At 34.4% G+C, this 12,909-nt stretch overlaps 1 protein-coding gene across 2 annotated transcripts in view; it reads right to left on the reverse strand.

Annotated features, from left to right (window-relative positions):
* LOC129218670 (uncharacterized) overlaps positions 1–12,909 on the reverse strand; it is a 267,197-nt gene that overhangs the window by 11,896 nt on the left and 242,392 nt on the right. For both annotated transcript variants that reach the window (XM_054852990.1, XM_054852991.1), the window contains one exon: positions 10,479–10,612. In XM_054852990.1, the coding sequence (XP_054708965.1) occupies positions 10,479–10,612 (134 nt within the window). The remainder of the gene's footprint in view (positions 1–10,478; positions 10,613–12,909) is intronic.

Here is a 12,909-nt window from a genome sequence, read left to right on the forward strand (position 1 = left end):
AACCTTAGATTACTTTTTAGTAACAAACAACATTGACATTCGAAAACGATTATTAATTTCAAAATGTATATGGTTTTTAAAAAAAAAAGAGTTTTAAAATCTGAAAAAAAAAAAATCTGAAGTGACAGCAAATAATACCATGGCAAAAAAAAAAAAAAAAAAAAAAAGATTTTCAGTCAAAATTCAATTTTTGCAATTAAATTAAAAACATGAAGTGATATTTAAGATTTTTTTCAGCATTAATTTAAAAAACAAAGATTTTTTTTTGAAATTGTGATAACAGTATGCTAATTATTTTAAGACAATGAGTAAAGTCAAGGGAGCAAAGTCATTAATGACCGCTTCCTCTTTGTCTGTAGGGTTGTTTATTTTACGTAACTTGGAATGCTTGGAAGGAAAATTCAAGCAAGGTAAAATAAACAACTTTACAGACACAAAAGCAATCCTAGGAAGTTCATCCTAAAATTGAATACTTAGACCTTGAGGGAAAAAAAAGGCACAAATATGCGGCACTGTATAACCGCATCTCATTAATTTTACTTTTTTAAAACAAATAATTGGCGAAAAATTCTTAGCGAATCAAAGTATTTCATTTTGCAAGGAAAAAAAAAATTTTTTCCCTTCATTTGATCAATTTTCCCTGAATTTTTCTCATTTTTTCGAAATTCCCTGATATTTCCCTGATTTTTCCCTGAGTGATAAAGTTCCCTGACTTTTCCCTGATCTCCCTGATCTGTCGCCACCCTGATTATGTTAGTTAGTACCTGTAAAAGTACCTATTCAGCACCTCTGACATCTGTTGCTATGATATATTTGAGGACATAATGCAAAAAGAAAAGTTAGAAACTGCTTTTTTAATATTGGCCTAAAAGTTTTGTCTAGCAGGAAGTGTGAAGCACTGGAAGCTTAGTGACACTTTACTTTGCAATATCTTCCCACAAGAATTAGAATAAGAAATTGAAGTCAACATTTATCAGAACTGGTACTTTTAAGTTGGTATGAAAATGCTCGAGAGCCAACGAAAGTTTTTTTTACAAGATTTTGATTGATAACTATTATTGTAACAGATCTAAAGTATTTGAGACAAACAATTTGCATGGTTTCAATAAATTTTACAACATGGTTAAATCACTTTCAGTCTCTTCCAGAGTTGTGTGCTATGAGTAACACAACGAAAACAGATCTTGAAAAGAGCGGAAAAGACATATCTTATCAACCACTATTTTTAGGACGTAGAATAGGTACCAGAGAAATATTTCTGGGAAAGTAAGTTGACATACAAGAAATTTCACTTGAAAAAAGGTTAAAAACAAAAAGAAATGAGACCCCGTCAAAAATATAAAATATTGTAACGGATTCGGTGCGACTTCCACTTTCTTGAAATGAAGACACAGTTCTTGATAAAAACACAGGAGCTTTATTTACACTATGTACAGGAGAAATCGTTAACAACTGCTAAAATAATCATCAGCAATTAAGCAAATATCACTCCACACCGTAAACTCAACGGTTACACACGTATTTACTTCCAAATACGAAAACAACACAGCGAAATGCCTCGCTATAAACAGAGCTAATACACACTCTCAGTACAAATTTTCAATCGAAACTCACTCTTTATCCAGCGTAACGGTTTATATACACACCGAAAGAAATCTCTCAAATATTCCAAACGCTTCTGGAAAATAGTAGACCGTTATCAAATTTTATCAATGAACAAAAAAAGAAATAGGGGGGTCGTATACTTTAGCCATATGTTAAGGGGGTTGTATATTCATTACGGGAAACTATTTACAGGTTACGTTACTACAATAATTACTATTTACAGGATTTGTAACAATATAAAAAACCAAGTCTGCTTCCACCATAAAAAGTGGTGAGATATCAAGTAGAACTAGGTCAGTTGTTTTAGTTAGTATTTTGAGAAGCACTTAATTTAATAACTTTGTCGTAAATTGTTTCCTAACATGTTTCCTTGCAGCTTGTATAGTATCCGTATTAATATTATATACCTTTATTTCTATAACTAATATAATGACTTGGCAATTGTGCGGCTACATTATGACAGAAGAAAAATCAGGGCTCCCAACACATTTTAGCTTCCGAAAAGAATAAAAGAGGACCATTTTCAATCAAAAAGGGGACTAAAGAGGACCAGTTAGGATCAAAAAGAGGACCTTGAGAAGACCACTCATATTTAAACCCAGGAAAGCACCTAAAGGCAAATTAGTTGCCAGCTGCTAAATTCGTAAAGATAATTCGTTAATTAACTATAATAATGATACAATTCCTTTATCACCTGTGAAACTGATCTTTTTTATCCATTGAATAATATTATTTACACAGATATTTGGATGGCAGGGGGGGAGGGGCACTTAGTTCAGCACTCAGGGCAGTCTCTTTAGAACTAAATAGGCATAATGATAGACTTGAACCAGGGATGCTGGTAGTCTCACTGAAGGATAGAGGAAGCTGCATTTCATCTTTATTTAGTTTAAAATTATTTTTATGTTTTTCTGTCTTGTAATGCTTCTTAATAGCGTTATATCCCTTTTCAACTAATATTAATCTATCATACACCAAACAACAGGGCCGGATCAAGGAGTCGGAGGTCCTTAGGCATTAGAAGTGATGGGGCCCCTAGAGTCATCGCGAGGTCATAAAACAGGGGGGGGGGGGATCTGTGGCGTCTAAATTTTTCATACCCAACACGCAAGCACATATATTTTCATTGAATACAAACAAGGAAGGAGCAACCAACCCTTTTTTTTTGAAGAAAATATAACTTTTTTTTTTTTTTTTTGGTATTTGCAACTGATATTTCTCCATTGCCCCTCAGGACCTCGGGGCCCCTAGGCTACTGCCTACATTGCCTATTTGGTAATCTGGCTCTGCCAAACAAAAAACTTGATTCTTTTGTTGTTTTCCTCAGTCTCTAATTTTGTTCCCTTCTTCATCAGTTTCATCTAACCATTTGCTGAGAAATTTGCACTTCCCCATGACTCACACTGAAACCTAAAAAATATTGTTGTGATTTTCAACAAAGCTACAGCTGAGTTAATAAAAAAATTATTTTATATTTGAATTTTAAATTTAATCTCTTATCACAGGTTTCATACCCTTTAAGGAGAAAAAAAAAGCACTTTTCAAGAGTAAAAAAATATTTTTCAAGGTACTACCCTAAATTCGCACTATAAATATTGCATGCAGATTTCATTTAATGCTAACATATAAATAACAGGAAGTAATATAAAAAGTATAGGGAAACAAACTACTTTTTCTACAAGAGACACTTTAATAAAAGATCTACTGTATTGAAAGATTTCCTAAAAATGTCTGAAATGCTTAATCACAAAGAGAAGCAGATCACGTTTTAACTTTTTTTATAATTCAACTTTGTTTCAAATACAAATGCTAAGTTAAATTGTTATGCAGTCAATTGTTTACATTTAATATCCCCTCCCCAATAAAAAACAGTAATAACCAAAAAAAAGCTAATGATAGTTAAAACTAAATTTGCAAAACTAGAAATTTGAATTAAAAACAAAAAAATATTTTTAGTTATTTAAATAAAAATTGAAACGAGTTAATCTAATGTAGCATGTCACAACAACTTCAGACTGCCAAAAATATAAAAATATTTATTAGATGCAAAACGATTGAAAGCTCAGATAAGCAAATTTTCAAGAACCAAGTTCAATTTTGGTATGTTTCCCATAAAATAAATTTATTTATTTTCTACTAAATTAAACATAAAACATGCTAATCCAAGGTAGCAGTTGGGAAAAAAACATTCGATTGGGCAAAATATTTTAATATTTTCATGATGCAAAAAGATTGAAATTTCAAACACTAAAAGCCATTTTCCGCGAAGTCCGAGTAAGTTCAGTGTTCTTATGGTTTCCAAAATAATTACTTCGTTAGTTATTGAAATTAAACGAAAAATAAGCTAATATAAAGTAGTATATGTCAAAATAACTTCCAACTGTCAAAAACATCAAAATATTTACAAGATGAAAAAGGATTGAAATTTCAAACGCGAGAAGCAGTTTTCCGTGAAGTCCGAGTAAGTTGAATGTTGTCATGGTTTCCAAACTAATTCCTTCGTTAATTATTGAAATTAAACGAAAAATAAGCTAATCTAAAGTATTGTATGTCAAAATAACTTCCTACTGTCAAAAACATCAAAATATTTACAAGATGCAAAAGGATTGAAATTTCAAACGTGAGAAGCAGTTTTCCGCGAAGCCTGAGTAAGTTCAATGTTGATATGGTTTCCAAAATAATTACTTCGTTAATTATTGAAATTAAACAAAAAATAAGCTAATCTAAAGTAGTATATGTCAAAATAACTTCCTACTGTCATAAACATTAAATATTTACAAGATGCAAAAGGATTGAAATTTCAAACGCGAGAAGCAGTTTTCCGCTTAGTCCGAGTAAGTTCAATGTTGTCATGGTTTCTAAACTAATTCCTTCCTTAATTATTGAAATTAAACGAAAAATTAGCTAATCTAAGGTAGGACATGTTAAAATAACTTCCAATTGTAAAAAACATCAAAATATTAACAAGATGCAAAAAGATTGAAACCTCAAACACGAAAGCAATTTTTCACGATACTGCATATCGAACATATGTTCAGGAAATTGCACTGATGAAATATTTTTAAAAGAATTACAAGCAATCTAAAGTATACTTTAGATTGCTTGTAATGATTTTTGAAAGAATTAAAGCAATAAAGAAACTTTTCATACTTTTTCAAGCAATTGGAAAATGAACTCTTTTTTTTTTTGAAGAACTTTTCAAGGTTTTTCAAGGGCGTAAAATTTACGAACATATGCGCCGGTAAAAAAAATGGCGCATGCGCCACGAGATTACTTCCGAATTCATTTGAAAAAGGGGTGGCTCATAGCAGCGTTACTATTACAGACAACTCGGGACAACTCTTTAAGTCCCAAAGGACCGGCTAAAACGTTCCAAGTTATAGGAAGTTTCCACAACAATCTCAGGGCTCCCAACACATTTTAGCTTCAGAAAAGGGTAAAAGAGGACCATTTTCAATCAAAAAGGGGACTAAAGAGGACCAGTTAGGATAAAAAAGAGGACCTTGAGAGGACCACTCATATTTAAACCCAGGAAAGCACCAAAAGGGAATTAGTTGCCAACTGCTAAATTCATGAAGATAATTGGTTAATTAACTATAATAATGATACAATTCCTTTATCACCTGTGAAACTGATCTTTTTATTCATTGAATAATATTATTTACACAAATATTTGAATGGGGACGGGGCACTTAGTTCGGCACTTAAACCTGTCTCTTTAGAACTAAATAAGCATAATGATACATTTTGACTTGAACCAGGGATGCTGGTAGTCTCTCACTGAAGCATAGATGAAGCTGCGCTTCATCTTCATTTAGTTTAAACTTATTTTTATGTTTTTCTGTCTTGTAATGCTTCTTAACAGCATTATATCCCTTTTCAACTGATATTAATCTTCATACACCAAACAAAAAACGTTATTCTCTTGTTGTTTTCCCCAGTCTCTAATTTTGTTTCCATCTTCATCAGTTTCATCTAACTATTTGGTGAGAAATTTGCACTTACCCATAACTCACATTGAAACCTAAAATATATTGTTTTGATTTTCAACAAAGCTACAACTGAGTTTATAATAAAATTATTTTATATTTGAATTTTAAATTTCATCTCTTATCACAGGGTTCATGGGGGGGGGGGGCTCCTTTAGGGAGAAAAAAATTAAGCACTCTTCAAGAGTAAAAAAATATTTTTCAAGGCTCAAGGCACTGCCCCTAAACTCGCACTATAAATATTACATGCAGGTTTCATTTAATGCTAACGTATAAATAAGAGAAAGTAATATAAAAAGTATAGGAAAACAAACTGCTTTTTCTACAACAGACACTTTGATAAAAGATCTACTGTATTGAAAGTTTTCCTAAAAATGTCTGAAATGCTTAATCATAAAAAGAAGCAGATCACATGAGGTTTAGTTTTGCAATTTTCATATTCAAAGTATATTTTTAAGAATCATAAAGCTTAGATTTAAAAAAAAAACCTCCATGATTGCAAGGCTATGAGTGCTTTGAACTTTTATGGGTGGAAGGGGGGGGGGGACTAATATTCCCCTCTTTAGCAGGCAGCATGACAATAAAATGATGTATATGAATTCAACTTTATAAAATTTTACAATTCAACTTTGTTTCAAATACAAACACTAAGTTAAATTGTTATGCACTCAATTGTTTACATTTAATATCCCCCCCCCCTATAAAAAAAGGAATAACTGAAAATAAGCTAATAATAATTAAAATTAAGTTTACAAAACTAGAAATTTGAATTTAAAACAATATTAATTTTTTAGTTATTTAAATAAAAATTAAAACGAGTTAATCTAATGTAGCATGTCAAAACAACCTCAAATTGCCAAAAATATAAAAATATTTATTAGATGCAAAACGATTGGAAGCTCAAATAAGCAAATTTTCACGAACCAAGTTCAATTTTGGCATATTTCCCATAAAATAAATTTCTTTATTTTCTACTAGATTAAACATAAAGCATGCTAATCTAAGGTAGCATTTGTGAAAATAACATTCGATTGGGCAAACTATTTTAATATTTTCATGAAAGATTGAAATTTCAAACACTAAAACTCATTTCCTGCGAAGTCCGAGTAAGTTCAATGTTGCCATGATTTCCAAAATAATTACCTCGTTAATTATTGAAATTAAACGAAAAATAAGCTAATCTAAAGTAGTATATGTCAAAATAACTTCCTATTGTCATAAACATCAAAATATTTACAAGATGCAAAAGGATTGAAATTTCAAACGCGAGAAGCAGTTTTCCGCGAAGTCCGAGTAAGTTCAATGTTGCCATGGTTTCCAAACTAATTCCTTCGTTAATTATTGAAATTAAATGAAAAATAAGCTAATCTAAAGCAGTATATGTCAAAATAACGACCTACTGTTAAAAAAAATCAAAATATTTACAAGATGCAAAAAGATTGAAACCTCAAACACGAAAGCAATTTTTCGCGACACTGCATATCGAACCTATGTTCAGAAAATTGCACACATGAATTTTTTTTAAAGAATTGCAAGCAATTTAAAGTATGCTTTAGATTTCTTGTAATGATTTTTGAAAGAATTCAAGCAATAAACTTCTCATATGCGCCTAAAAAAATGGCGCATGCGCCACGAGATTACTACTAAATTCATTTGCAAAAGGGGTGGTTCATAGCAGCGTTACTATTGCAGTTAACGACTAAGGCTAAAACGTTCCGAGTTATGGGAAGTTTCCACAACAGTCTCAAGAGCTTGGGATCCAATGAAAACTTTGAAATAAAGGAATATTCGAGATTTGTTTGAGATCGGAAAGTTCATTCGTTATTGCAAACGTGAGGCTTTAATTCCGAGAAATATCGGTAGCACCCTGCTCCGCGATTCGATGTCATAACTCCTCCCCCAAACCTCTCTTTTTTGTGGATTTCCATGCTGCAGAGGTTGAAGGAGGAGTAATGACGTCAATCTGAAGCGACATAATACGGGAAAGTCAGGTTAAGGCGCCACGGCCACGTGTTTGGGTGTACAGTGTCTTTTAACGAAATAGAAAACTTCTATAAAATTCTGATTTTTAAGTAAAAACAATATAAAAGCGGACTAATCAGACCAAAATGTTAAAAAGCGGTCTAAAGCGGACTTAACCCTGAAAAGCGGACTTTGGCGGGAAAAGCGGACCATTTGGGAGCCCTGCAATCTCAAAAGGCTTGGGATCCAATAAAAACTTTGAGATAATGGAATATTCGAGTTATCGAGATCCGAAAGTGCATTCGTTACTGCAAACGTGAGGCTGAAATTACGAGAAATATCGGTAGCACCCTGCTCCGATTTGACGTCAGAACTCCTCCCTCAAACCTCTTTTTTATGGATTTTGATACTGCAGCGTATGAAGGAGGAGTAATGACGTCAATCTGAAGCGAAATAATACGGGAAAGTCAGGTGAAGGCGCCGCGGCCGCGTGTTTGGGTGTACAGTATCTTTTAACGTAATGGAAAACTTTTAAAATCTGATTCTTAAGTAAAAACAATGTAAAAGTGGACTAATCGGACCAAAATGGTAAAAAGCGGTCTAAAGCGGACTTAAACCTAAAAAACGGACTTTGGTGGGAAAAGCGGACCATTTGGGAGCCCTGAAAAATGAATATTTTTTCATTTTGCTTTCATGTTGTCAAAAATGGTACAGCAAATGCCAAATGGAATACCTCTACCGGTAACCTTTTACTTAGAAATGTTAGTTACATCAACAATTATTTTAAATCTGTAACCTGTGTATTGTCCCCAATGAAGTCTGCTTGTTGAGATTAGCACAGACAAAATGGATTAGTATAAAAAATCTACTGTTTAGAATACTCCTAATTAAACATAGGGCTGACAGGTCATATTTATGCAATATTCAGACAAGAACAAATAAAGCCCTGTCTCAGATCGCCAAGAGTACGTAGATGTTATTATTTTGCCCTGTGATTGCCATTATCTTAATTACAGAAAATAAAGGAATCTAATATTAATAGGGATACTATAAATGTTGCAAATTACACTCTATAACAAAGAAATTGACGCAACAAGAAAATCATCCGATTGCTTTGAAATTTCGTACGCATGAGTGTTTTGACCAGATATGCAAATGATTAAAATTTGGTGTCCAATGAATGAATAGTTTGATCCCCATCGCATCGGAACTGCGCATCCAGCAGATGTACATAAGGAGCAGTTCCTCAACGGTTGTTAAAAATTTCGGTTTGATTTTGATTCAGATTACCTTTCAACAACAAATGGCTTGCCGCAGGATTCGTGCTCATTACGAGCAACTGTCAGAGTTTGAGAAATGTTGCATCATTGGATTGAAAGAGGCCGGTTTGAAAAATCGGGGAATCGCTTTTCATTTGAGTTGAAGCGATGCGGCTATTCGAAGATGCTGTGAAGGATGGGTGGAAAATGGCCAAGTTCAGTGTCAGGATGGTAGCGGTTAACCTAGGGCCACAACAGACCGTGAGGACAGAGTGATTGTCCGATCAGCTGTCACAGCTGCTTCTTCATCTCTATCAACCATCAGATGTTCAACGCTAACACCAGTGTCCATCATGACCATTTACAGACGGTTGAGACAGCGAAATCTACACTCGCACCGACCGTTACACCACCTGCCACCGACGCCTGCACACTGCCAAGCCAGATTACAGTGGTGCATGGCTCGATCAGGTTGGAATGATGTCAAATGGGGACGTATAGTCTTTAGAGACGAATCCCGCTTCCAACTGTGCCCTGACGATCATTGAAGACATGTTTGGAGACGTCCAGGGCAGACGGGGAATCCTGCTTTCACAATTGCATGCCACACCGACCCTCAACAAGGCATTATGGCCTGGGGTGCCATTTCCTTTGATAGCCGGACCCCTTTGGTCATAATTAGAGGTAGACTTACTGGAGAGCGGTACCTTGCCGACATCCTATGACCTGTTTTGCTACCGTTCCTTTTGCAGTACCCTCAGTGGTTTTTCAGCAGGACAATGCCAGACCACATGCGGCATGTGTTGCTATGAACTGTCTGCAAGCTTGTCAAACACTTCCTTGGGCTGTCATATCATCAGATCTCTTTCCCATTGAGCATGTCTGGGATATGATGGGAAGGCGATTGCATCTGGCACAGAATGTTGACGACCCCTTCCGACAATTGAGCGAATTTGGCAGGAAATAACGCAGGACACCATCCGCGAGCCTCATTGGTCTATGCCATGCCGTGTTTCAGCTCATATCCAGGCTTGAGCCGGGTCAACACCTTATTGTACTTGTTACTGTAACTCTGACAAAAATTATTCAATTACTCTGAGATTTTGATTATTTACCATTCTGTACATTGTCTTCCTATCCACCAATTTTTGTCTGAATCGGACAACTCCTTCTTGGTGCGTCAATTTTTTTGTTATGGAGTGTAAATTATTAGGAAGCAATTTATGACAAAGTTATTAAATTGGTGCTTCCCAAAAAAACTACTTAAAACAACCGACTTGGTTTTACTTGATATCTCACTACTGTTTACGGTGGAAGTGAGACTTGGCTTTTTTTTTGTATATTTCATGTTTTAGATGGGTAAAGTTTTGATAAAGATATAGTGTTCCTTAATGTTTTTTAAATAAAGAAAATGTGGAAAATTTGTACATTGTCTTGACTGCAAAAACAACGTTTTTGCAGGATTTTTTTTTTTCATGATTTTATGATAGAACCAATCAGAAAATGATTTTGATTACCCAGAAAAAAGAAGAAAGTGTAACATAATGTAAAAAAGCCCTAATTGTTACACACAAAATTGAAAATAAATAACTAATATATTTCAGAAATAACAAAACTAAATAAAGGCAAGAACACTAAAACAGTCAACAAAAATTAAACTCACGAAAAAACAGTTCTAAATTGTGAAGAAAACACTTCATTTTCCTCTACTGGCATTTTGATGGAAAGTTCCCTTGTTTTATCATAATGATCTGTAGGCATTTTGACACACAGCTCACGCATTTTATCATCGGCTTCCTGTTTAAAGAGAATATTTTTAGCAATCCAAGTAACTAAATGATATAGCAATTAATGCGTCTGTACCTTCAAGCAAGAACAACCAAAGTCAGAATTTGACCAAATTTAGTCTATGATCAATATCTGACAAGAAGTAGTAAACTTTTCAATGCAACAACCAACGTGAAGCAGCACCATAGTACTGAGTAATAGTAATCACAATTACCTAAATCCTATAATCTTTGATTAGTCAAGAACCAACATTTTTGTTTAGAGCTAAAACAACCAATTTCATTTGTAATTCAAATATAATTAAATATTATAGATACATTTCTAATGTAGCATGAGACTAATCTCTTGAAGTGTTCAAAATTTCACTGAGTTAAAAAGAGAATGATATAGCAATACAAACACAATTTATTACCTTTTTTCTCAAACAGGGTTGCCACTCAATTCTGAGGAGAAAATTCCCTGTGTTTTTTCTGTATGAATATGCAGCATTATGAACTATCAAACACTGATATTTGTATAAGATCATTAATATCCTGTTAGTTTCATCAAACGGAAAAGAGAAATAAATAAATAAAAATAAGAGGAAAAAAAATTAATTTGAATTCTGAAATTTTGAATCCAAATTATGTTTTTCGCAATCACGAGCTGAGACAGGACCCTACTCATTGGAGTTATTGTTTCTAGAAATGGCTCCTGTCCCCCCCAAGCCTGCCTCTCCTCCTGGGCGGTTACGTCCGCATAGTTGTGTGTGTGCGTAGACCTGTGTGTATGCACGTAGGCGTGTGTGTAGGACATGGACGCCTCTGATCATGAGAAGCGGATAACTCAAAACCGGAGCAGCCGCGCCGCGCCGCCAGCAGAGGACGGTGGGCGGTGGTGCTGGAGGCTTCTGGTCCAAGTTGAAAAAGGCATGGACACCAAAAACAGTCAAATGAGAACAATAAGCAATCGTGATTGCTCAATAATGAAGAACTCATCAAAACTGAAATAGTAGCATATTGACTGAACATTTATATTTAACTTTAAAAAAAAGACTTACCTTAAATATACAATATAGAAAACTACTCTAAATTGAATTAAAATAAAATTCAAGATGCATGTCAAGTAAAATATTAAATAATTTTTGCTTTTATGAATGACATTTTGATATTTACTGAAAAAAAAAAAAGTAGCTGACCCATGCAAAGTATTCACACCCAACAGAAGGGATTCAAAACTAAATTTTTTAAGGTTTTGTTACTGAAAATCAGTAAAAACATGACTGAATTGTTTATTTCTGCTAATAGAGGTGCAAAAATCTTTGAAATGATGTCTTACGATGAAATATTAAGGAAGTTTTCATGGCGAGATGGGCCTACAATTACATTAGATGGGTTTTCCTTAGAGCTAGCCCCCCCCCCCCCTCCAAGACTTTTTTTGAATAAACGCTTAGTATCAAGGGCTTAGCCAGGATTCACGTACTGAGGGACAAGTCAAGGCGCAAAAAGATGATGGCTTTTAGCTGCCCTCCTCTTTCCTCCTCCCCAGTGCCATATCTTTGTTTTTTTGAGGTGAGAAAAAGACTTGACGCTGCAGCCACTACCCAAGGACAGATACAAGGGAGGAGCGATTGCCCCTCCCTTGAGAGAACCTTCACTGGCAATTTTTCCGACTTGAAGTCCTAAAATACAAAGTGTAGGCCCTTTTCGATGATGCTAAGAAAAGAAAAAGGGTTCTAATCTCCCTCGAGAAACCGTTTGGAATTGAAGTATACAAAAAGGCAATTTTAGACGATGTTTAGCGATATTAGGAGAAGAACCTCTTTCAACAGAAAGAGAAAAGATCACTTTCAGGAATCTCTTTGGCTAAATCTCTATAGTTTAGTTGTTTCAAATAAAAATCTTTTGGCACCCTCCCCCCCCCCCCCGGCAAGTATGTATAACTAAGACAGGCAGTAAATGGTTTAGTTAAAAATTCAACTGCCCCCTCCTTGAAAACTTTCTGGATCCATCCTTGCCATTACCCAACTTGCATCCGTTTCCAATATTAAAATTTAGTTTATTAAACAAAAGAGTGAATTTATAAAATGAAATTCTTCAGTGCAACATATTGCTTTGAAGAAGAGATAGATACCAAAAGTTATAAGTCCTTAAAAGTTTTAGGCTGTCTTTGAATCAGAAGAAGAATGGAAGTGGAGGATCGAGTGATATCCCAAGGAAAAATTTCTAAATTGAAGTTGTGAAAACGAAGTAGTCAATCTTTGGTGGTGTGAGAGATAGTCGGGGGAAAGGCTTCAGAGTTCGTCTCCAGAGAAATTTTCAAAATTT

The sequence above is a fragment of the Uloborus diversus genome, chromosome 3, assembly GCF_026930045.1.
Source record: "Uloborus diversus isolate 005 chromosome 3, Udiv.v.3.1, whole genome shotgun sequence".
NCBI lineage: Eukaryota > Metazoa > Arthropoda > Arachnida > Araneae > Uloboridae > Uloborus > Uloborus diversus.